We start from the raw sequence: 25,001 nt of genomic DNA, 5'->3' as shown, positions 1-25,001 counted from the left end.
AATATTTATTAAAGTAACATTATTATGTTCAGGTCCGTACACACCGCCATCTGACACTGGGTTTATAATAAGTCTTCCTTCTGGAAATTCAACTGCAAATTCAACTGGAAATCGTATAGTTGCGACTTGGTTATCTGGAATTTCTATTTCCGTTTCACTGACTGGTACTGTATTGGAGGCTGTATTTTCTATTCCAGAAAAATACAAAGGAGCAACAAAGGGATTGTATGGTAGGTGCATGTAATCTATGTCCTCTTATCGAAAGTAATGTCTTGCATTCTTTGGTAATATTTTTGTTTTAATAATCGTGTCAACTAATCATTTTTCATAGAGCTCCTGATGTACTGTTATAACGTAATTTGGGCTTTTTCGACTCTGTGTGTCAAGTTTTGTATTTAACAATGACGCGTGTGTTAATAGTGTTAAAGAAAACGTGCTTTAAATAAGCCTAAATATTATGATGAAAAGTACAAATGTTCAAACTTTAATCATTTGTCTGAAGGTTTTATATATATTATTGTATTATTTTCCAGGTGTTTGGAATGATGATATAACAGATGATCTTACATTTCCAAATAATAGTATGATGTCAGTGCCAGAAGATGGAGTGGTTACAGATAGTGATGGTTTCCATTTTGGAAATACATGTAAGGTCATATTCAAACTCACAGTAATTACATTTGCTAAATCTATGTAAGGTAATCAGTGGCGATATAGGATGAGAGATTAATTTTCCTATATACTATATAAATACGTCATCACTAATGTGATTCATTGGCCGATCATCACTGATGCATCATGAAGTAACATACATTTTAAATATTTGTTTTAATGTGGTACATGTTCTTCACCAAGTATTATCATTAGCAATTAAGTATATTTTTATACTCATTACATAATTTCAACCTATTTTTTCCTTTCACTTTTTTTTTCAGGGAGAACTACAGAGGAGTCTTCACTTTTCAGTTACACTGATGGTCAATCATGGGAAACATTGAATAACCTAACATTTGTACCATTGTTCTTAGAAGATCTTGTAGAACAATATTCTGGTACAGAACTGTACAATGAGGCGATTGCTGAATGTGGTGGTGATCGCATGTGTCTTTTTGATGTACTAGCAACAAAGGATATTTCTTTTGGTATGAATACAAAAGAAACAAATACAAACAACAATGAAAACGCAGAAGAACTTGGTAAGATCACAAAAATTCATAAACGTTAAAATGAAATAGTTTCATTCATTTTGCTTAATTATCATAACTCATTAATAGTCGGATGCGTTGCACCTTTTTACCAACAAAATATTTTCCAATATGTTGATTCTTTTCTCATGTTTACATTTGTTTACGATACAGCAAACTTTCCACCAAATATTACAAGCGTTCTTGCAATTTCTCCGGTTGATTCAATTACGGAAACCAATCGCTTTTTGGTTATGGTTGGAAGTCAATATATTCTAAGAGTTATTACATCTGACCCAGAAAATGACACGATAACATATTCCCTTCAAGATACGGTGCCAGGTGCTGGTATTGATGTTGGTATGTAACATTTATTTTAACTATGAAAAGGAATATACAAGTAGAGTCTGGTACAATACGTTGGCATAATGATCAGGATGAAACAAATCAGCTAGGCCTAAGTGAGATCCTTTCTAATGACATAGTTTTAGACCAGTTCATGCATGAAGAGCACAGTGTCTTTCTGGAGTCTACTACCATCACTAGTATAGTCTTCTAAAATCAATGAAGATATGGTTGATGATAGCTAGAAAGTCTCTAAATTCACTAATAATAAGTAGTCTCATATCATCAGTGTTATAATATGTAGTTATCTACCAACACTTATGCCGGTAGAAAATCTTTTTTCACCACTGATTAGATTATATAATCACTAACATCTTTTAATGTAAGTTGTATTCAATCAAGAAATATAAAATGATTTTAAATATCTTAAAGATGGTTTATTTAAATGGACTCCTGGTTCAACTGACCAAGTTCAAGTTACATTGGTTGCCACAGACAGTAAAGGAGCGGCAACTGCATTTCCACTAGAAGTTATTATTTGTGAATGTGATAATGGTGGAGTTTGTAATTTCAACGCTCTTGTTGATGGATCCGATCTTGTTAACAACCGTTTCGCAGTAAGTAAATTTTATGTACAACAAATAATGTAATCTGTGATAATTTCGTTGATTCCCAACCGTGTTTTTGATAAAATTAGCGTGTAAAACACATTTTTATTTTAGAAATTTCTATTTTTCCTAAATGAAGTTTTATTTGCACCCATGTAAAAATATGATATTGAAAAAAATAAATGGTATAATTTAATTAAGGGTATATCTATATATAGGGTAAACACTAGAACATAATTGTCACGACTTTATTGTGTCACTGACACTTTTGATATCGTTGTAGGTGTCCGAATGTGATTGTCCACCTGCTTGGACGGGCACCGATTGTAGTGAAGATTACAATGGATGTTTAGATGAACCTTGTTATCCAGGAGTCTCATGCATTGATCAGGAAGCTCCGTTAGCAAATGTTTCATGTGGAGATTGTCCAAATGGTTTAGTTGGAAATGGATTCAAGTGTTATGGTGAATGTCTTCAATGTTTATAAGCAAACGTGTTTTAATAAACTGGTTACTATTACTATAGTCAAATGGGAGAAACTGATTAATATAGTAAATTACTAATAGTCGAGGACGACGGCCGCTAGCGTAAATTTTTTTTCCCAAATACTTTCTCTGAAAGATACGTGAAAGATAGCCGAACTTCTTCCTAAATATAACTAAACTTAACCCTCTAAATAATCTCTCTCACTATAAAGTTAAAATAAGTTGGTCATGGGATTCGAACCTCATACATCGACATGCAAATTCCATAGTCTAATCTATTCGACCATATAGACGGCTCGACGGAATGCGTATTAAAAAGTTCATTCAGAGGGCGAGCGCAGAGCAGATGAAACATGATGCATCAGAGAAAGAAAAATATTTTCGCGAGCCGCTATAGTGATGACTAAAACAGAGAAAACTTATAAACGCAACAGAAACAGACTCATGTAAAATTTGCAAATATGTGTTTTCTATTAGATTACAACGAATGCGTTGAAGGTCGTGACAGGGTTGACGATGTACCGTTCTGCCAACAGGAATGTACCAATACTTTGGGCTCGTACACTTGTAGCTGCACACAAGGATATGACTTGAATGTTGATCTAAAAAATTGCAGTGGTAATTTGATATTTTTTGTTTCAATATTTAAATAAAACAAGCAATGGTGTGTTTAGTGCTTTTTCAATAGTGTTTTATAATAACTAGTATCTTATAATTAGTGACAAAGTGTGTGTATCTGGTATGCAATAGGCCTACTAAATGAATTCATATATTTCTTTTTATAAACCAATTTAATTAAAACTTAAATGGTAAAAGTTTCTTAATGGTTTCTTAAAAAAGATCTCTAAATTCATATTAACAATTTTGATTGAGATTTTATTGACTTTATTGGAATTTGGATATAATTTATAGGAAAACATATATTTCTTTTCAGATATTGACGAATGTATGACGATGACTGATGATTGTAGTGATTATGCAACCTGTGAAAATACAGAAGGATCATTCAACTGCACATGCTCAGAAGGTTACAGGGGTGATGGAAAGACATGCACTAGTAGGTTTTTAATTTATGATAAATTATTGTGCTAATAGGTAAAATAATGTTATTAATGTTGTCTCGAAGCATATATGTGTATCATTATCATTTACTAATTCATTTTACTTGGCATATTATTACCGACTATGTCGATTATTACTGTTTTTATGTAATTTATTAATATTAAGACAAGAATGAATGCGGTTACACGGACTACCCATGTGATGAAGAGGCCGACTGTATGGATACAGATGGTTCATTCATCTGCCAATGTGCTGATGGCTACGAAGGAGATGGAAAAACCTGTGAAGGTACATGTTATTTACAATTCGGACATAGCAAAAAGCATAATTATTTGTCACCCAGTTTTCCTCACACTCTCTCCAAATATGTTTTTATTCAAATAATATTATCACAGAGGCTCTTCCCATGTACATCTTTAGCAACAAGGTAACACTGGTAAAAGTACAGATTAATATTTCAACAATCTCTATAAAACTTGTTAGTATCTTGAATGCACTATTAAGTAAGCAAATGAATAGTATTACAAAGAACACCGGCAAGCAAAAGGGCCAGATTATGAAAATAAACCTCAATCAATACTGTTTAAAGGAATAACTGACTTGAATGATTTGGTAAACACAACTTTATTTTAGTGTGCAATCTTTTTAAAGCAATTCCACTTCCAAATACCGAGTCAGACAAAGCGGTAATATCATATAATTAGTTGCTGTATTATTCACTTCTTTAGATATTGATGAATGTGCTCGTGCACTTCATTCGTGTGACATACAAGCTGACTGCACCAACATCCAAGGATCTTATATGTGCTCCTGCTCTTCCGGCTGGATCGGTAATGGAACACTCTGCGTAGACATCGACGAATGTCCTAACGATCCTTGTCCGACTACTAGGTTTGTTTGTCAAAACATACCAGGTAGCTTTGACTGCAGCTGTCCCATTGGCTATGTAGGAGATGACACAACTTGCATTGGTACGCACTCTTTTTTTTTTTTTTTTTTTATTTTAGTATTGATTACATTTATTATTATTTCATTTTATTAAAATACGATGCATTTTCGTTATAATTAGACGTTAATGAGTGCACTTCTGGCAGTCACAACTGTACGGATACTGCTATGTGTTTTAATACCATTGGCGGGTTTGAATGTCCATGTAAAGAAGGCTATAATCTGACAGATGGTACATGTCAAGGTATGTGAATTACAAATGTCACTACGTGTTTGCTTATACCTCGTAGCATACTAAATATAGGACTACTGGTTATTATAAAGTATAATGCACTTTTGTTTTGTGAAAATAATTCAAAAGACATTTTATTTTAGATGTAAACGAATGTTTAGCGGAAACTAGCCCATGTGACACAAATGCAGACTGTGGAAATACATTGGGAAGCTATGTGTGTACATGCAACTCTGGATACATGCTGGATGGACAGATCTGTCAAGGTAAATCCTTCATAATTGAATACAATAATAGGTATATAATATATATTTGTCTGAAAACATTGACTGCAAACATTTTTATCACTTCTATTGTTATTATTACCAAGTAGTGTTTTATTATTATTATTATTTGTGTGTTTGTAAACTACAAAGCATCTTTACTAAATTAAAACCACGTATATTGATAATTGTCACAAAAGACTATATTTACATTTTGAACGCGGATCAAGATTATCCCAATTCTGGACCACTTTTCTGTTCACCAATTGAATTTTGATATAACACTAGGCAAGATATATTACATTAGATAAATAGTAATTGACAAGTACAACACATTTATGTTCAACGATTTGCTCCGTTAAGTTAGAAGTAATGTATAAATATTCTAGAAAGCATTTTAGGTCGCCATTTAAAAGTGCAGATTTTACATCTTCGTTTTTGCATCGTCACCTTATTTTTATCGAATGTGACAGTTTCAACAAAGTATTATTATAAAACACAAAAACAAATAAATGTTTTTACTGAGTGAATAAATAATATATTTGAAAAAAATGTTCCTCTTTGCACCTGCTATTACCATTGTCGTTGCCACCAACGACATCAAGGCCGCCACCACCATCATTACGACCACCACCACCTTCACCACCACCACCACCTTCACCACCTTCACCGACATCGCCACCAGCACCACCAGTGCCGCCAACGCAACCACACCCACCACCACTTCCATCACCAACAGCATCACCAACATCGAGATGTATGTCGGTACACATAGCCTTGCGTACATTTGAACATTTCCAGTTGACAAAATATATTCGTGAACCATCTAGTGTAATCAATTGCTCTTGTTAAATTATGCCTTAATTGTGTTTAATATTCAGACTTGAATGAATGCGAACTTGCTATTCATGAATGTCAACAGATGTGTAATAATACAGATGGAGGATATTCTTGTTACTGCACTGATAATTATGAATTAACAAACGATAGTGTATCTTGTCAACGTAAGTATCGCCAGTTCATTTTTGTTAATGTATCAGTTTAGTTGATTCAATATTGAAAGAAGACTTGACTAGAATTACTGTAGATACATCCTATTTGAGTTCATCTAACCTATTTGGAATCGATATATTTTGCCTTAAGTTAAGTCTATTTTACAGGTTTTGAGTTTCAGTGTACCAGCAATCCAGGTCATAAAATGCTTTTATAACTAATTAAAATCAGTACTATATATGTACTCAGGTCCAAAATATTATTTAATTAAGCTAAGTTAAGTATTTCATAATATTAATAATTAAAAAGGCCTAAAGGTAACACTATTTACCTGTCATGCATAGGCCTATATTATATATGTTATGTTTTTACTTGATATTGGTTTTTCTAATCATTGGTTACATTTCATTGTATCAATTATTATTGTTAAACGGAACGGTGAGTAGCCTACGCATATTATTAGATTATCATTATTTTTAGCTAAACAAGGAGCAGAATGTGATACTGACCCATGTGTGAATGCATTTTGTTCAATGAACGGAAATGACGTTGAATGTTTGTGTAAACAAGGTTATGGCGCCACTGAAGGAAATACAACGCATTGTCAAAGTATGTTTGTTTGTTTTAAAGAATAAGTGTCAATTATATGACAGCCTAATGATCTAAATTTCTAGATACTTTTAATAATAATAGATGTAATTGTAGACATTTCATCATTTTATTTATTCTTCTCAATACAAAATGAACACAAGGAGTTATCCACCAAAGTTTGAATAACTAATAACAATAAAATTAACTACTAACTAACTTTCGATAAAGGATAGATAAAATGTGTGTACATGTCGTGGTGGATCCAGACTATATAATATAATATACAATTTTAACATCTAACATTCAGAATTGAATTTCTTTCTTTTGATTATACAACAATAATTTTAAATAGGGAAAACGTGCGATGAATTTGCCACGGTGTTCATCTACTTCATCATCATAGTGATGCGATATATAATTCTTCAATGTGTGTCAATACAAAATATAAACATTATTAAGACATAAATATAATGTTTCATTTTAAAAAAGGAATCTTACAGAACCGATGCATTTACCTATTGTTGTTATTGTACTTATAACTTCTTACCGTGTCACCATTACTTTTCAGCATATTTTTTGTTTAATCTTATTTTTAACATAGATATTGATGAATGTTCGACCGGAGATCACATGTGTTCTGGTTCTTGCTCTGACACTGAAGGATCTTACAATTGTTCCTGTATTTCTGGATATCAGCTAGCAGACGACAAGAGGAGTTGTGAAGGTACACATATTTTAACAATTGAGAGTAATTATTCACATAACACAACTTGATCATAATTATTATAACAACAATAATTTTGTTATATGTTTATGTTTTAATATTCTATAGATATCAATGAATGTGAGACTGCTGATACATGCGGTGATAATGCAATGTGTTTAAACATACCTGGTACGCATATGTGTTCCTGTAACTCTGGATATAACGGCAATGGTGTACAATGTACCGGTAAAGTATAAAATTACAATATTTATCAGATCAATGGTTTCTCCATGTAAGAATACCATTATTTTACAAAGTATTGATTCTATTAGGTACAACAATACTATAAACGTTGAAAAACTCAACACTAATATACGTGGTGTACCGCAAACTTTATATCAAAACTATATAACCTATTATGATTTTGTTTATCCATAGATATCAATGAATGTGAACATATTCGTGTTTACTGTACTGGAAATGAAACATGCGAGTATGACCAATGTGATGATGCTGCGTACTGCAACAATAATAATGGATCATACATGTGCTATTGTAATGATGGATATACAGGCAATGGAATGGTGTGCTTTGGTAAGTCAATTTGTGCGAAATTGTAAAATTACCCAGTTTTCTTTCTGTCTGTCTATCTTTCCTTCTTCTTTTTTACTTTTTCTGTTCTTTCCCTTTTTGTTCTTTTCTTTTTCTTTTTCCATTTTCCTTCACCTTTTTGTCTTTTTGTATATTTTTTTCTTCTTTGGTTTGTTTTTTCCTTTGACTTCTTTTTTCCCTATTTTGTTTTTTGTTTGTTTTTTCTTCATTTTATCTCTTTTTTCTTATTTTTTCCTTTTCTTATTTATATTTTTGTTTGTCTTTCTTTTTTTCGTAGTTTTTTACTTTACTTTTTTTAAAAGTACTACTACTTTTATTTGGATATTTGTTTCATTATTGTATCTGCAGATATTAATGAATGTTCAGCTATGCCATGTGATCCAATGGCCACCTGTACCAATACACCTGGTAATTATTCATGCACCTGCAACACTGGATTTGCTGGCGATGGTGAAACTTGTCAAAGTAAGATGTACATTTTAACTGACATATGTGTATACAAATACTATAAAAGTTGTTTTTATTATCGGTTGAACGAGACTTGATTGCGTATGACTGACACAATTGATACATATGCAATTGTATCAAAGTAGAAAAAGTACAGACATAGAACAACGAAAAATAAACTATTGAAGCCTAAACCAAGTCCACTAAAGAAACTAAAGATTGTTTATCAGTTCAAACCGTCGTCGTAACAATACTGTTCAATATAATATTTAAATTACTTACTAATTAAAATTATCTATATTTAATTATTGTTTATTTTGGTTCAATTAGATATTAATGAATGCGATATGAACAATACATGTGTTGAAAACGCTGATTGCACAGATTTAGTTGGCGCATACACATGTACCTGCCAGGATGGGTACCGAGGAGACGGATCAACAAACTGTACCAATGTAAATGAATGTGAAGAAAACACATATGATTGTCACACACAAGCCAGCTGTACTGATACACCTGGATCATTTACATGCGTATGTAATTCTGGATTCAATGGGACCGGAACTGTTTGTGATAGTAAGTTAACTTTTAAAGAATGCATACGAGTTTATACACATAGGTCGAAATGACCTCATGAAATTTTGAAGATTATATTTGACCCGGCCTTTGGATCTAATTTTGTACACAAATATGATATATAAATTCCTCAATCTGGATGTTATCACGCAGTTATTTGTCTTACATGCATTTAAACATGGGGTATCAACGTTACCGCAAATACTACTGGGAAGGTTTTAACGGTCAGTGTTGAGGGTTCAGAGAAGTAATGGAGCATACACATTACGTTTTGAGAATATATTCTTGTTTTGTTTTTGTATGTTATCAACATAACCAGAAAGTATTTACTGTTAAATAATCAATAATTACTCACGCATAACGGATTGTAACTAGCGCCGTCAGCGCAAAATCTATAGTAAGGTTGTCCGTATAAAAGGAAACAAAAGTAAAAGATAGTACGTTTTGTTTATAATAGATATCAATGAGTGCGCATCTAATGATCTTAACAACTGTGATGAAAATGCATCGTGCATGGACTTGGAAGGATCTTTCTTTTGCATGTGTAATGATGGATATGCTAGTAGTGGAGGCATTGCAACAGATGGAAATTGTAACGGTAGGTACTCAATACAAGTGTAATAAGATATGTTGCGTAAGATATTCTTACTTTAGGCGGTAAACTGTCCCAGCGTCTTATCATTGATATTCTTTTCATGAATGATTCCACCGAACTTATGAGTTAAAATCACTATAGCGAGGCATTTAATGAATAGGCAAACTGCCTTAAAATGTGACATGTTTGGAGAAACAATTCTCATCATCAGAAGAACAGAAAACAACGCCTAGAGTACTTATATACCAATAGGACAGGCTGTATGTAAATAAGAGAGCAATTAGCATGATAAAACAGCAAGGAACGTAGGCAACAAACAATCATATGGCAAGCGTGACGCCTAAGTTATAGATTTGTTTGTTATATCCAGGTATTCTTTTCCATTTTAGTCAATTTGCGGTAAATCAAACAATGAGTTTATATTGTTAGTACATTAAGTTTACTTTAGGTGTATAATGAAAAACACGTTCTGTTATTATCTCCACCTAGAATCAGGTTATTGATACTTGTTAACATAAATCGCGTCGTCACTAGAAACCTGTTAAGAAATCTAGCACTGTATTCTAAAAAAAGATAATTATCACCACTAAATTATTATGTCATCATCCAGCACATATTTTGTTCTTAGAAATAGTGTTATACTTTGTTTTTATTCTAGATGTTAACGAGTGTGAGCTGAATATTCACAATTGCTCTAACTTGGCAACATGTGAGAATATTCCTGGAATGTTTGAGTGTTCCTGCGTAGACGGATATCAAGGCAATGGAAATCAATGTTCAGGTATGAAAGATGTCAAATTTGTGTTTTTTCCATCTGCCATCTGGTCTTTCACCCTATAGACCCATACAAGACCAAGAATTTCATTTTTTCGTCCGCCATTGCGGCGCAATTTGTATCCATAAATGTATTTCTTATTTTAATGTGTTAATGTACTATAGTTTCTTATTCATAATATTGTTATTCGAGCCGTTAATATGTTATTATGTTTGGACATAATATGACAATATAGTTGATCCGGTGTTGAGTCATTATTGATATTTTAAATAACAATTTTCTCGAATTATTGAAATTGACAGATGTTGATGAATGTCTTTCTTCTAACCGATGTGACATTGAAGAAAACAGAATGTGTGTTAATTATGATGGGAACTATACATGTGTTTGCCAAGAACATTTTGTAGAAGTGCAAGAAATCTGTATAGGTAAATTACTTGATTGTAGGCATAATAGAAACATAGTTTCACTATTAAAATTTATGAATAATAATGTATATTTATATGGAACATCACGGTGTTCAAAGTTTAACAGATTGACAAAGCAATGAATTGTTAAAGAACTGTGTAGTCAACAAATATGAGTTATGTTACATAAGCATTAATCATGCCTATCTATGTTCGGCACGGGATTTCACATATCTATGTACACGGTAAATAGCTTAACTATGTGCACGATCAAATACTAAAAATTGTAGGTTTTGGTAGCCTAAAATGTACATAACTGTAAAGTTATTTAATTTTTCAAGAATCATTAACTGTGTATTTGGGAATCAATTTCACGGACATCAAAGGAGTCGTTGTCAGTGCCATGCCCACTATTCTGAATTCTATTGATACACAAACCCAGCTCACAGCTGACGTAAGTGATTTGTATTATTTTATTATTAAAAATCTGTACTTTCAATATGATTCCGTTTATAATAATTGTGTTGTAGGCCTTTTATTGTTTAATATATAATTGGCTTATTACCATACAACCTTAACATTCATATATTTTATTTATGTATAATAAATACTTATTGAAAACAGTTAACCAAGTGATTGTAATGGTTGCAGTGCTGTGTTGATAAGAATATAATGCTGCCTACACGGTTTTTGTGTACACATTTTTTTCAAAACTGATCGGCCATGTGTCCATGGGAACTGGTACATGACCACACGTATTTTTCATCACATATCGAAATATGTTTCTTTTGAATTCAATGAATGCGTATAAATATTACTAATATTGAATCTGTATGTAGTTTTTGGTACAACTTTGACAACTTTATATCTTTACTAGGTTTTTGCTATTTTTGAGATGTCAAATATCAGTAGTTCAATATTGCAAGTAAGCATACATATGTACAGAGCAGTATCTTTGTTCCAAGAAGTTACTTTCAGACTTGATCTTCCTGCATCAACTGACCTTGACTCTTACGACATTGCTGCAACATTCTACGGAGGTTTGTCTGGTGCGGATAATAGCCAAGTACCACCTGACAGTTCTATAGATACAGCATCTTTTATTTCAATGTTATCTGGTAAGTCTACCAATAGGTGGTTGTAGTTTTGCAGTGCCCTAAAGTTCAGAAAAAAATGTTTGAATTTAACATATATACAGCATATACGAAAATGAACGAATACAAAAATAATGCAAGTTAATATCTATTTTTTCCGTTTTATTTAGTTGTATCCACAATTCAACCGTCAACTGAATCCATATTAACGACAACCGAACTAACAGCGCAAACTACAACACCAGATGCTACCATGACAGGAAAGTCAACTATAACACCAGATGTATACACTACAGCACATGCCGAAGTACAGACTACAGCACCTGATGAAGTGAAGACTACATCACCTGATGAAGTGAAGACTACTGCACCTGATGAAGTGAAGACTACAGCACCTGATGAAGTGAAGACTACAGCACCTGATGAAGTGAAGACTACAGCACCTGATGAAGTGAAGACTACAGCACCTGATGAAGTGAAGACTACAGCACCTGATGAAGTGAAGACTACAGCACCTGATGAAGTAAAGACTACAGCACCTGATGAAGTGAAGACTACAGCACCTGATGAAGTGAAGACTACAGCACCTGATGAAGTGAAGACTACGGCATCCGATGAAGTGAAGACTACGGCACCCGATGTAATGAAGACTACGGCACCCGATGAAGCTAAGACTACGGCACCCGATGAAGCTAAGACTACGGCACCCGATGAAGCTAAGACTACGGCACCCGATGAAGTCAAGACTACAGCACCCGATGAAGTCAAGACTACGGCACCCGATGAAGTCAAGACTACGGCACCCGATGAAGTCAAGACTACAGCACCCGGTGAAGTCAAGACTACAGCACCCGATGAAGTCAAGACTACAGCACCCGATGAAGTCAAGACTACAGCACCTGATGAAGTCAAGACTACAGCACCTGATGAAGTCAAGACTACAGCACCCAATGTGGAAACTACAGCACCAAGACAGCAAACTACTGCACCAGGACAGCAAACTACAGCAGCACCAGGACAGCAAACTACGGCAAAAATTGAAACAACTACAGCCACGGAAGGTTTGTGTGTTTATGTATTACCTCCGCCAATGAAGTTGTATTTTATCACCGCCAACCATTATAAGACCCCACACAAATAACTCCCACTACCTGAGAAATAACTTTGTATATGTCATTCCTACCTCGTCCATGTGTGCACTCTCTCTTTCTTAGTCCAGTAACCGAACATAAAGTTGTCAGTATAATACTTTGCCTTAAAGATAATAAATCTCCTGGGTTTGATGGGTTTTTCAATAAAATTATTAAACGTGGTTCTAGTTTTATATGCAAACCCTTAACTCACATTTTTAATACTTCTTTTGAAATCGGTATTCTTCCTGATTCTTTTAAAATAGCTTAAGTCATCCCTATCTACAAGAAAGAAGATCCTCACCATTTCAATAACTACAGACCAATCTTCCTACTTCCTTGTTTCTCAAAATTAATTGAAAAAATAATGCATAACCGAATTTCTTCCTTTTTAACTAAACATAATATTTTATATCAGGAAAAAGTATTCAAAAGATCTTGCTTTATTAGATATTTTTGACAAAATTACAATTGCCCTGAGTAAAAATGAGTTTTCTGTTGGCATTTTCCTTGATTTACCTAAGGCCTTTGATACTATTAACCACGATATTTTAATTCATAAACTTTCAAATTACGGTATCAGAGGCCTTCCTTTAAAACTAATTAAAAGCTACCTTTTCAATCGTGTTCAGTTTACTTCCCTAAATAATGTTATTATTAATTCTCCAAGGATCGATTCTTGGACCACTTTTATTCTTGATTTTTGTTAACGATATACAAAACAGCTCTAAATTACTCAAGTTTATCTTATTTGCTGACGACACAAATATTTTTTTCTCTCATCCTAAATTAAATACCTTGTTTAAAATTGTCAATGATGAGTTATTTAAAGTTTCAAATTGGCTCAAGCATAATAAATTAACTCTTAATACATTCAAAACGAACTATATAATATTTTCTAAACGTAAAATGTCAAATTCTTTAAATGAACAAATATACATTGATAATAAAATGATCGAACGAGTTACTGAAACACAATTTTTAGGAGTAAACATAGATGCCTCTTTGACTTGGAAACTACACAAAAATTAACCCTTTATAATACTTTAGTTTTGCCTTACCTTTCTTATGCCAATTTATGTTGGGCAATTACTCTAGATTAATTTGATACGTTATGCCCCTGGACAAGTGTAGAGAAAACCCAAATAGACCGCCTTTTTAAACTACAACAACGTGCACTTCGGATTTGTGCGGGAGAATCATTTAGAGCCCATACAAAATTACTTTTTAAAAGATTTAACGTTTTAAACATTTATGATTTAAATAAATTACAAGTTGCCTCATTTATGTACCGTTTATCTAACAATTTACTGCCTTCACATTTTAGTGCTTTATTTACAAGAATTTCTATAAAACCCGATCCTCTGTAAACAATTATATTTTTGATAATTTAAATGTTAAGGCTCGACGATCTTCTATTTATTATTTTGGTCCCAAACCTTGGACTTCACTCTCAAACAGAAATCTTCCTTTTCTAGTTTTAAATCTAATTTCAAACACAAAATAATGTCAGAATATGCTACATAATTTTATCCTTATTTATTTGGAGGTGATACATGGCATTAAATCCTTCACCCTGGTATTCAATAATCTCCGCTACATTGTATCATTATACTTGTTATTATACCATATTTAATTATATTTCATATTATACTCTTTGTTATCATTATCTCTTTTATCATTATATTATATAACTGCCTGGTACGTTTATCTTAACTTCTATAATTTAATTTTTTTATTTTTTATTTTATGTACCTTCACTTTTATATATATATATATATATTTTAGTCTACTCCGTAGCATTGTTACTATACTTATAGGCCTATAGTCACGACTTAAAGTTCAGTGAACTTACTGTGACCTCCATCCACCCACATTTAATATATGTATACTCATGTTTGTTTAAATTATCTATATAAGTGAGTGGAAAAATAAACGAAACGAAACGAATCATCGATTTCTTGCAGGTACAACATATTCTATTGCCATACTCATTAGTAGTATCGGAAGCGCAAATGCAGAGTATGTTGATGATTTAGGTGACCCAAATTCTGCACTTTACATGTTGTATGAAGACCAAATTTGTAATTCGGTAAGTGTAACCATTTTAAACAAAGTTTGTAATTTATATTTTTAAAGAATGCATTTTGTTTTATAGTATCCAATTTATTTTAGATATTTCATAAACTGAATCAGTTTCTCGTTTCAGTTCTTTTCATTATTTGTGTGTTGTTTTAATGTGTTGTTCAAATTCAAGTTCTAAATTTATTGTCAAATTGTACTTTCTTAATTCACGGAAGAAGTGTTTGACCAGTATTCAAATAATCATTTTGTTGTTCATAGGTAACAAATATAGTTGATCAAAGTACAATATCCCGTAACAGCCGCACATGCTCGGTTTCAAGTTTCGATCCTGGCAGCATTATTGCCAATGTAGACCTAGTATACCAAGAAGACACCACATCTTCTTCTGAAATACAAGATGTTCTTACAAACGGAATTGATAATAATCAGTTGCCGGGTACTGAATTTGGTATTGAATCTATAACTGTCACAGAAAGTAAGTTTTTGGAATTATCACACCATTTGAATTGTCTAGGCAGTTCCTCAAGGATGCTTTCTTCATCACCATAATCCACATCGATACAATTATCAATGTTAATAACACATGATATTATACAATGTATTGAAAAGGATAATGGTGAGTGAACTTTAAAGAAAGATACAAGTTTGAGCATATTAATATCACATAGCATGTAATCAATGGAACTAGGCCTGCACCCTGGTTTAAAGCATGTGTATGACCCAGAGAGATCACCTAGTTTTCTACCGTTAATTATTCTTAAACCACTATTCTTACATAGTTCAATAATACATTTTCCATGTATATCAGGTTGCTTGGTATCTAGATTTCTTCTTATCAATGATTCATGATTTATATAGTCAAGAAGGAGACTTATATAATTATTTTAATTATCGGTCACGTAATCTGCCTCTATACCGGTACATTACAGATTACAGTAATTCTTTAATAATAATAATGTGTATTCAACTGTTTTTTAAATGTTTTTTCTATTAAAACTGATTTACTATTGAATTTTAAATTCGGTCGACTTTAAATTGTTATCCAATAATAATTGAGTAAATAATAATTATATGACCTACTATAACGATACATTCGTGGACAAGTTTCATTTAATAAAACATGTTAAAACGGATAAGTATATAGATAGTTACGTGAATTTAACTGATAAAAATGATAAACGATGCTTTACCCACTTATGTCAATGTAATTAATTAGGTGATCATTTAGAATAAAATGATCACCTATTGTTATTGTATGAAATCTTTATTTTTTTTTTTTTTTTTTTTTATTCTTTCTGTACACTTTTTGTGTAACAAATATCTCAAAAAGTTGAATGGCAATGATCACAAAAATTACACAATGTCTTTCAAATACTTTAACTTAGACATAATAAGCTTTTCAGCGTGATCACTCATCCGTGACGTCATTTATACGCCATTTTGTGAAATCACAATATCAATCATATCTTTACTATTCATTATCACATATTAATGAAATTCACTACAAGTAAACTTCAGGTCAAGGTAAAAATATTAGAAAATAAAAACTTGCGCGTTTCAAGGTCATGTGCTTGAAATCGCGCGTTAAAAATTTTAAAAGCCCAAAATTAAGTTTTGATCAATTTAGAGCATGAATCAGGCCATTTGTGTGTTTCAAAAAATTACTGCGCAAAAACACGTTTTTGCGCGTGCGTACATAGAATGCGTAAAAAATACAATTTTTTTGTACAAATTGCATTCTACTCATCTTCCTTAGTACATTAACTAAATTTGAGTCCATTCAGACTTAAAATAACGCTATACAAGCACGTTAAAAATGACAAAATGCGCACATTAATTGTACAAAAGTGCTAAAAATGGTAAAAAATAAGGCCTTTTTAAAATGAATATAACTCTTCAGAATGGAAGATGACCCCCATTTTTTTTAACTTATTATGGAAGTTAATGAGTTGTAGATATAAATGTATATACCTATTAGACGTACAAAATGGTATGACGTCATCATTTGGCCACATGAATTTTTAAAATAGGGTTTTTTCCCATTTTGTCATAGACCACCATATTCAACAGAGCATAACTCGCTTATCTGCGCTCGATTTTTTTTAAATTTTTAATATATTCTACCTCAACCAATTATGTTACTCATGAGTTGCCAATATTTTCATTTCGATGACGTCATCACATCTTAAAATTTGAATAACGGGGGTTACGTAATTTCACCTACAACGTATAGTTGAATACCTTACAGCTCTTCTGAATTAAAGTTGACCTTGATGTTTATAACTTATTATGAGAGTTGGTGAAATGTAGATATGAATTCATATACAAATTAAGCCAATCTGATGTTGTAACGTTATCATATGGCCAGTTGAAGCAAAAAAGTAGTTTTTAAAATTCTTTAGTCAAAGTTATACAAATTTCAAAGAGCGCTCACCGCGCTTCTACGTGCCAAATTTTCTTCCAATTGTTATATTTTATTGCTCAATTCATTATCTTTCGATATTGTTATCCACAAGTGTATTTTGATAATGTCATCATACCAAAAAGTTAGATCATGATTTGTGTCCGTACTTTCACCAATGCTACACTGTATATAGATATACAGTATATACTGTACATGTATATGGTATATAATAGGCACAACTCAGCACTATAAGCGTATAATAGGATGGCATAAATCAACATTTTCCGATCATATGTTAACGTACGTGCATGTTTAAAAAATATTAATGTCAATAAAATGATAAAAATGATCACCTATAATTCGTCAAAGTGACGAATTAAATTCTAGTTAGTAATTAATGTTATTAAGTTGAGTCAATTAATAATAATGTGGGTTTTTTTTAGTGTTGCTATGTACTTCTGATTACTGTTCTAATGGAGGGACATGTTCTGATAGTGTACAGCCTCCTATTTGCAAATGTCCATCTGGTTACGAAGGTGATAAATGTGAAAATGAAAGTGGTACGTTATACTATTTCAGGCTTATTTGAATATATGCCATTTAATGTCACATAATATTTATTCACTTTGATCAAAAATTGGTTAAAAAACAATTATTTCCTGAAAATATGTAAATTAACGCAAAAATAGTCAAATTGACTGGAAGTCAATGTGTTTTTGAATTTAACCGTTTATTTTTTTTTTTATAAGTTAAAGTATTATTTTTTTTCTACGGAAGTGATTAACTTAATTAAAACTGCGAAATGGCCTATTCAAAGTGGGATAATCATTTAGAGCCCATACAAAATTACTTTTTAAAAGATTTAACGTTTTAAACATTTATGATTTAAATAAATTACAAGTTGCCTCATTTATGTACCGTTTATCTAACAATTTACTGCCTTCACATTTTAGTGCTTTATTTACAAGAATTGACGAACGCCATTTCTATAAAACCCGATCCTCTGTAAACAATTATATTTTTGATAATTTAAATGTTAAGGCTCGACGATCTTCTATTTATTATTTTGGTCCCAAACTTTGGACTTCACTCTCAAACAGAAATCTTCCTTCTCTAGTTTTAAATCTAATTTCAAACACAAAACAATGTCAGAATATGCTACATAATTTTATCCTTATTTATTTGGAGGTGATACATGGCATTAAATCCTTCACCCTGGTATTCAATAATCTCCGCTACATTGTATCATTATACTTGTTATTATACCATATTTAATTATATTTCATATTATACTCTTTGTTATCATTATCTCTTTTATCATTATATTATATAACTGCCTGGTACGTTTATCTTAACTTCTATAATTTAATTTTTTTATTTTTTATTTTATGTACCTTCACTTTTATATATATATATATATATTTTAGTCTACTCCGTAGCATTGTTACTATACTTATAGGCCTATAGTCACGACTTAAAGTTCAGTGAACTTACTGTGACCTCCATCCACCCACATTTAATATATGTATACTCATGTTTGTTTAAATTATCTATATAAGTGAGTGGAAAAATAAACGAAACGAAACGAATCATCGATTTCTTGCAGGTACAACATATTCTATTGCCATACTCATTAGTAGTATCGGAAGCGCAAATGCAGAGTATGTTGATGATTTAGGTGACCCAAATTCTGCACTTTACATGTTGTATGAAGACCAAATTTGTAATTCGGTAAGTGTAACCATTTTAAACAAAGTTTGTAATTTATATTTTTAAAGAATGCATTTTGTTTTATAGTATCCAATTTATTTTAGATATTTCATAAACTGAATCAGTTTCTCGTTTCAGTTCTTTTCATTATGTGTGTGTTGTTTTAATGTGTTGTTCAAATTCAAGTTCTAAATTTATTGTCAAATTGTACTTTCTTAATTCACGGAAGAAGTGTTTGACCAGTATTCAAATAATCATTTTGTTGTTCATAGGTAACAAATATAGTTGATCAAAGTACAATATCCCGTAACAGCCGCACATGCTCGGTTTCAAGTTTCGATCCTGGCAGCATTATTGCCAATGTAGACCTAGTATACCAAGAAGACACCACATCTTCTTCTGAAATACAAGATGTTCTTACAAACGGAATTGATAATAATCAGTTGCCGGGTACTGAATTTGGTATTGAATCTATAACTGTCACAGAAAGTAAGTTTTTGGAATTATCACACCATTTGAATTGTCTAGGCAGTTCCTCAAGGATGCTTTCTTCATCACCATAATCCATATCGATACAATTATCAATGTTAATAACACATGATATTATACAATGTATTGAAAAGGATAATGGTGAGTGAACTTTAAAGAAAGATACAAGTTTGAGCATATTAATATCACATAGCATGTAATCAATGGAACTAGGCCTGCACCCTGGTTTAAAGCATGTGTATGACCCAGAGAGATCACCTAGTTTTCTACCGTTAATTATTCTTAAACCACTATTCTTACATAGTTCAATAATACATTTTCCATGTATATCAGGTTGCTTGGTATCTAGATTTCTTCTTATCAATGATTCATGATTTATATAGTCAAGAAGGAGACTTATATAATTATTTTAATTATCGGTCACGTAATCTGCCTCTATACCGGTACATTACAGATTACAGTAATTCTTTAATAATAATAATGTGTATTCAACTGTTTTTTAAATGTTTTTTCTATTAAAACTGATTTACTATTGAATTTTAAATTCGGTCGACTTTAAATTGTTATCCAATAATAATTGAGTAAATAATAATTATATGACCTACTATAACGATACATTCGTGGACAAGTTTCATTTAATAAAACATGTTAAAACGGATAAGTATATAGATAGTTACGTGAATTTAACTGATAAAAATGATAAACGATGCTTTACCCACTTATGTCAATGTAATTAATTAGTAATTAATGTTATTAAGTTGAGTCAATTAATAATAATGTGGGTTTTTTTTAGTGTTGCTATGTACTTCTGATTACTGTTCTAATGGAGGGACATGTTCTGATAGTGTACAGCCTCCTATTTGCAAATGTCCATCTGGTTACGAAGGTGATAAATGTGAAAATGAAAGTGGTACGTTATACTATTTCAGGCTTATTTGAATATATGCCATTTAATGTCACATAATATTTATTCACTTTGATCAAAAATTGGTTAAAAAACAATTATTTCCTGAAAATATGTAAATTAACGCAAAAATAGTCAAATTGACTGGAAGTCAATGTGTTTTTGAATTTAACCGTTTATTTTTTTTTAAAGTAAAAGTATTATTTTTTTTCTACGGAAGTGATTAACTTAATTAAAACTGCGAAATGGCCTATTCAAAGTCTTTTAAAATTAAACTTAATTTTTTGGCGACAATACATCTTTAAGTAAAATATGCAATTAGTAGTTAGTAGATTAAAATTCAATTCCACAACATATTTTTAATCAAATTATATTTCTTGTTGCTCCTTTGAAGATAATGTAAGCTATATTAAGTAATATATGCAAACAATCATTAATTGCAGGTGACATAACTATGTTTGTGATTGGTTTGACTGTTGGAATCCTTGTTGTTATCATATTAATATGCTGTATCGTCGGTGGTCTATTACTCATGTACAACAGAAGAATTCAAAGTCTAAAGAAATCAATGATTTATGGTAATGCAATGCCTTATCATTTTGGACACCTGGATAGTGACAGTCGTACTACTTCATCTAACTCGGAGGTCCCTCGAAATATACGTCAACATATGCTAAACTCCCCATCCGATGTAAGTTATGTTTGTCTATGGGATTGATATATGGTTTTATTTATTAAGTCTTTTTAATGCAGCACTTTATACATACACTATGTTTCATTCTAATACAATTTTTTACTCACATTCTTCACAGTTATTTGGCTATAACCGAACGCTACCGCATACTGAATTCCGTCGGCCATACGTCGCCAGCGGACAGGAACGCATGGTGAGTAGGCCTACTGTAAACATCTCAACCATCTTTTAAATACAAGTTAATAACAAAATATATCGACGTTTCGGAACCATTCCATTCAAATTGTTTTTTATCTTGATGTTACTTGACTCATCATAGAGATATCATAGAGATATTATAGTGACTGTGAGTCACTAGTCTTCCCTGAGTTTGGTGTGACTATTAAATAACAGTACACAACATTAAAAGGTTTGGTTAGGTATGTGTTGACTAGTGTATAATGGTAGGTAAACGTTACAATTACGTTACAGGTGATTGCCGTCATAATTATTCAACACCAATATTAAGTTTACGCCAACAATTTGTTTTATACACTGTTTGTTTCTTTATTTTCAACAGCATGTATACGACAATCGAGGTACACGGGATATAGAGGATGAAAGATGGATTGACCGCCGCCATAGGATTACCTACAAATAGAGACTATAGTAACTGATGAACTTGCTTTTATGCCTACTACCTTGGGTGATTTACTTTAACTACAGCAATGTTACCATCCTTTCATTTCGTATCACCACAGAGATATTATATTTCACTATAATATCTCTATGCCTAAACCGATCTAAAAGAACACATCTAATCACATTTTATGGCGTATTGTTTAGTCTTATAATTGTGTTGCTTTTGTGCAATACACTATAATCTCAGCAAGGGATGTCCCTGGCACAACATGACATGCCTTTCAGAAGGTCCGTATCCAGTGGGTCGGTTTAGAATAGGCCTACTTTAACCATAATGATCAATTGACATATAATTAAGTGGGCGCCATAATTAGAATATAGTTTATGCAGTGGAAATTAGCAGATTTTATTACTCTATATTATATGCGGAAAAAATAATTATCTACAAATTATATTACTCAAGATATTGAAACCCAGATATGACTACAGACCGTGATACAACTTATTGTAAAAGAATGTTTAGATTAGTTGGTAGGCTATACAGTATGCTTGGTATGTGGTAGCAATTACAACAAAAAACATGAAAAACCATATGCAGAAAAGCATTAACAATGTAGCCTACATTACCTCCTAAATTGTGGCACATGAAAGCGAAATCAGACATACGTTTGAATTTTCAAAATTGAGATTTCACAAATACTGAACTGCATAATCGAAGATTTAATATACTGAAAAAATATCTTGATACCATGTCTTCTCCCAGAGATATCACAGTCTAAACATGGAGCTATAAAATTAATTAATTTTATAGCTCCATGGTCTAAAGTTTTGGTTGTTACAATCATTGTTTTGAGAAAGATGCTCGTAAAGTAAATAACAGGAAATGACATGTACAAAGTAAACAGGGCGTTTAAGTTTACGCCTTAGCAAATGGGTATTCTAATTTTTGTATTTCAATGAAACTTCGCACCTTTGTTCATTAACTATTGTTCTAGTATGCAAAACTTTCTATTTAGGCATAAAACATGATTTATGAAAATCATACATAATTTACACCGACACAAAATGTTAAAATATATGCATTTATTTGTCACAAAATAGAAAAACACCAAGGTAATTTAAATAAATATTGTTTTATTCAACTATCGTTTTCTGTAAAAAAAAATTGTAATTTTTCAATTTTATTGTTTTTGGCTGTCTATACAAATATACCCATGCGACTTATATCTGATTTCGCTGGCATGTGCATAAATAACATTATTTATAAATAGAGTTATCAACCTACCTTACCAAATACATACTCATTTATGATTCCTTGGTCATAAAATAGTCACCTCGGCATTAGACCTAGTACATTAAACGAAGAATTACCGTAAATAATTCTACAGTTTAAAGTAGCCTAATAACAATTACTAAGTAGGCCTAGTCTTCGTCGAGAGATTTAAACCTCTTCAATTTCGAAGATGTTGAAATTATGTACAGCTTAACAGAGAGTTTTGACCGATCACAAAAGGAAAGTTGCTTCACGAAATGTATTCAGTCATTATTACAGTCGTCGACAATAAGTTTATATTTTTTAATGACAGGGACACGATTACTCAGTCTTTATAATAGTTCACAGGAATTCAATTACGATCATCGAAACGGCAATCTTATGATGCCGTTTCGAACAAGGGTCATTCTCGAATTTACATTTACGCTATGTAATATAACTAATATGTATGCCCGTGTTGCCAGAAAGCTTTATTTTGTTATCGTTTTGATTTATCTTTTTGCTTATTTTATTTTGTAACCACAGTGAGACCCAGTCACTAATACCCACAGCGTTGTCATAAATATGTTGTATACTAACAGAACTTATTAAAAAACCATGTTACTGAAAAACTTTCTTTTCATGAGTTAATTAATGTTTGTGTCGATGTTTGTTTTAAATTAAAACACTCTCATTGTTCAATAATCCGTTATGTTCTAATACAATGTTCTCTTCATTATTGTCAACATTTAACTTTCATTGTCTGTATTGATAACACTTTGAAATCCATATACATGCTCACAATATTATTGATTGCTGTGGTAGGCTACTTTTCATAATTCCTACTATTTTAAAACTTTTATCTATGTAGCACATCCATTATCGTGACACTTATGTGTGATAGGAGATTTATAAGATGTTTTAATATAAATGCATGTTCTTGATAACTGTACTGACAATACCAAAACTGCTTTCTAACCATTTGAAATATAACCTTAATTTACGAGTCAATAAATTCTGATCGTAAAAATACAAACAAGAACTCCAATTGTTTAGAATAGTAAGTTATAGTGAGTAGTCAATGTTAAAATGATGTTTGCCTTTCATGGACAACATGCGTATCTAAACGGTGCTTTCTAACGCTAAATTTTCTAAATTTGAGGGAGAGAGCATTTTCCACTGGGAATACCGCCGACTGTCATCTAAGTGCAATACTATTACGACATATTTCATTGAGATTTTTTTACTTCAATTTATTGTTTTTATTGTCTCGTTAAATTCATTTTTAGCGTAATTGATCTATTCTTGAAACAGTCTGCTGCATATTGTCAAAGACTGTGCTTCGACTTTGGCACGTATGGCGTTTCATACGTTTACCAAAATGTAAACGCCGATTGTTGGACCTGGACCTATCACGTAATTTATAGGTCCATGGTTCTTACAAAAGAAACACAGACTGGAGCAAGTCTAATTGCGATACTGTATAGATACTATTTTATTGACATTTTAATTGAATTTGTATACATAGTTTGGTGTTTTTAACCAGTTTTATATTTGATGTGCTTCACTGTTTGCCATTGTTTATATCGACAAGCACCTGGATGACATTCCATCCGCATTTACGATAATGCAATTGCATTACTCTTAAAGTCCCATTCCCTACGTTTTTAGATCTAATTTAAGGTAACAAACTACATTTAATATACAAATAAATACTATATGGTCCTATTGAGATAACTTGTTTCGTCTTTAAACGGTTAATGTGAAAAATAAGTCGATTCTAATAATG

General features: G+C 31.8%; 1 protein-coding gene across 1 annotated transcript in view; it reads left to right on the top strand.

Moving 5' to 3' along the window:
* LOC144845722 (uncharacterized) overlaps positions 1-24,041 on the top strand; it is a 79,427-nt gene extending 55,386 nt beyond the window's left edge. The window contains exons 79-112 of the mRNA XM_078703150.1: positions 33-230; positions 534-647; positions 936-1,196; positions 1,359-1,544; positions 1,962-2,146; positions 2,421-2,601; positions 3,100-3,240; positions 3,557-3,679; positions 3,850-3,972; positions 4,413-4,655; positions 4,754-4,876; positions 5,008-5,130; positions 6,009-6,131; positions 6,601-6,729; positions 7,313-7,435; positions 7,544-7,663; positions 7,856-8,011; positions 8,378-8,494; positions 8,807-9,052; positions 9,510-9,650; positions 10,306-10,428; positions 10,725-10,850; positions 11,171-11,283; positions 11,707-11,947; positions 12,094-12,984; positions 15,021-15,145; positions 15,397-15,613; positions 17,986-18,102; positions 19,149-19,273; positions 19,525-19,741; positions 20,535-20,651; positions 21,089-21,336; positions 21,458-21,532; positions 21,899-24,041. Coding sequence (XP_078559276.1) covers positions 33-230; positions 534-647; positions 936-1,196; positions 1,359-1,544; positions 1,962-2,146; positions 2,421-2,601; positions 3,100-3,240; positions 3,557-3,679; positions 3,850-3,972; positions 4,413-4,655; positions 4,754-4,876; positions 5,008-5,130; positions 6,009-6,131; positions 6,601-6,729; positions 7,313-7,435; positions 7,544-7,663; positions 7,856-8,011; positions 8,378-8,494; positions 8,807-9,052; positions 9,510-9,650; positions 10,306-10,428; positions 10,725-10,850; positions 11,171-11,283; positions 11,707-11,947; positions 12,094-12,984; positions 15,021-15,145; positions 15,397-15,613; positions 17,986-18,102; positions 19,149-19,273; positions 19,525-19,741; positions 20,535-20,651; positions 21,089-21,336; positions 21,458-21,532; positions 21,899-21,979 — 5,972 coding nt within the window. The 3' untranslated portion in view covers positions 21,980-24,041. The remainder of the gene's footprint in view (positions 1-32; positions 231-533; positions 648-935; positions 1,197-1,358; positions 1,545-1,961; positions 2,147-2,420; positions 2,602-3,099; positions 3,241-3,556; positions 3,680-3,849; positions 3,973-4,412; positions 4,656-4,753; positions 4,877-5,007; positions 5,131-6,008; positions 6,132-6,600; positions 6,730-7,312; positions 7,436-7,543; positions 7,664-7,855; positions 8,012-8,377; positions 8,495-8,806; positions 9,053-9,509; positions 9,651-10,305; positions 10,429-10,724; positions 10,851-11,170; positions 11,284-11,706; positions 11,948-12,093; positions 12,985-15,020; positions 15,146-15,396; positions 15,614-17,985; positions 18,103-19,148; positions 19,274-19,524; positions 19,742-20,534; positions 20,652-21,088; positions 21,337-21,457; positions 21,533-21,898) is intronic.
* The last annotated feature ends 960 nt before the right edge of the window (positions 24,042-25,001 follow it).

This window comes from Antedon bifida, chromosome 6 (genome assembly GCF_963402885.1).
Source record: "Antedon bifida chromosome 6, ecAntBifi1.1, whole genome shotgun sequence".
Taxonomy (NCBI): Eukaryota; Metazoa; Echinodermata; class Crinoidea; order Comatulida; family Antedonidae; genus Antedon; species Antedon bifida.
Note: the sequence above shows the minus strand (reverse complement) of the source record. Positions and strands in the feature narration are given on the sequence as shown.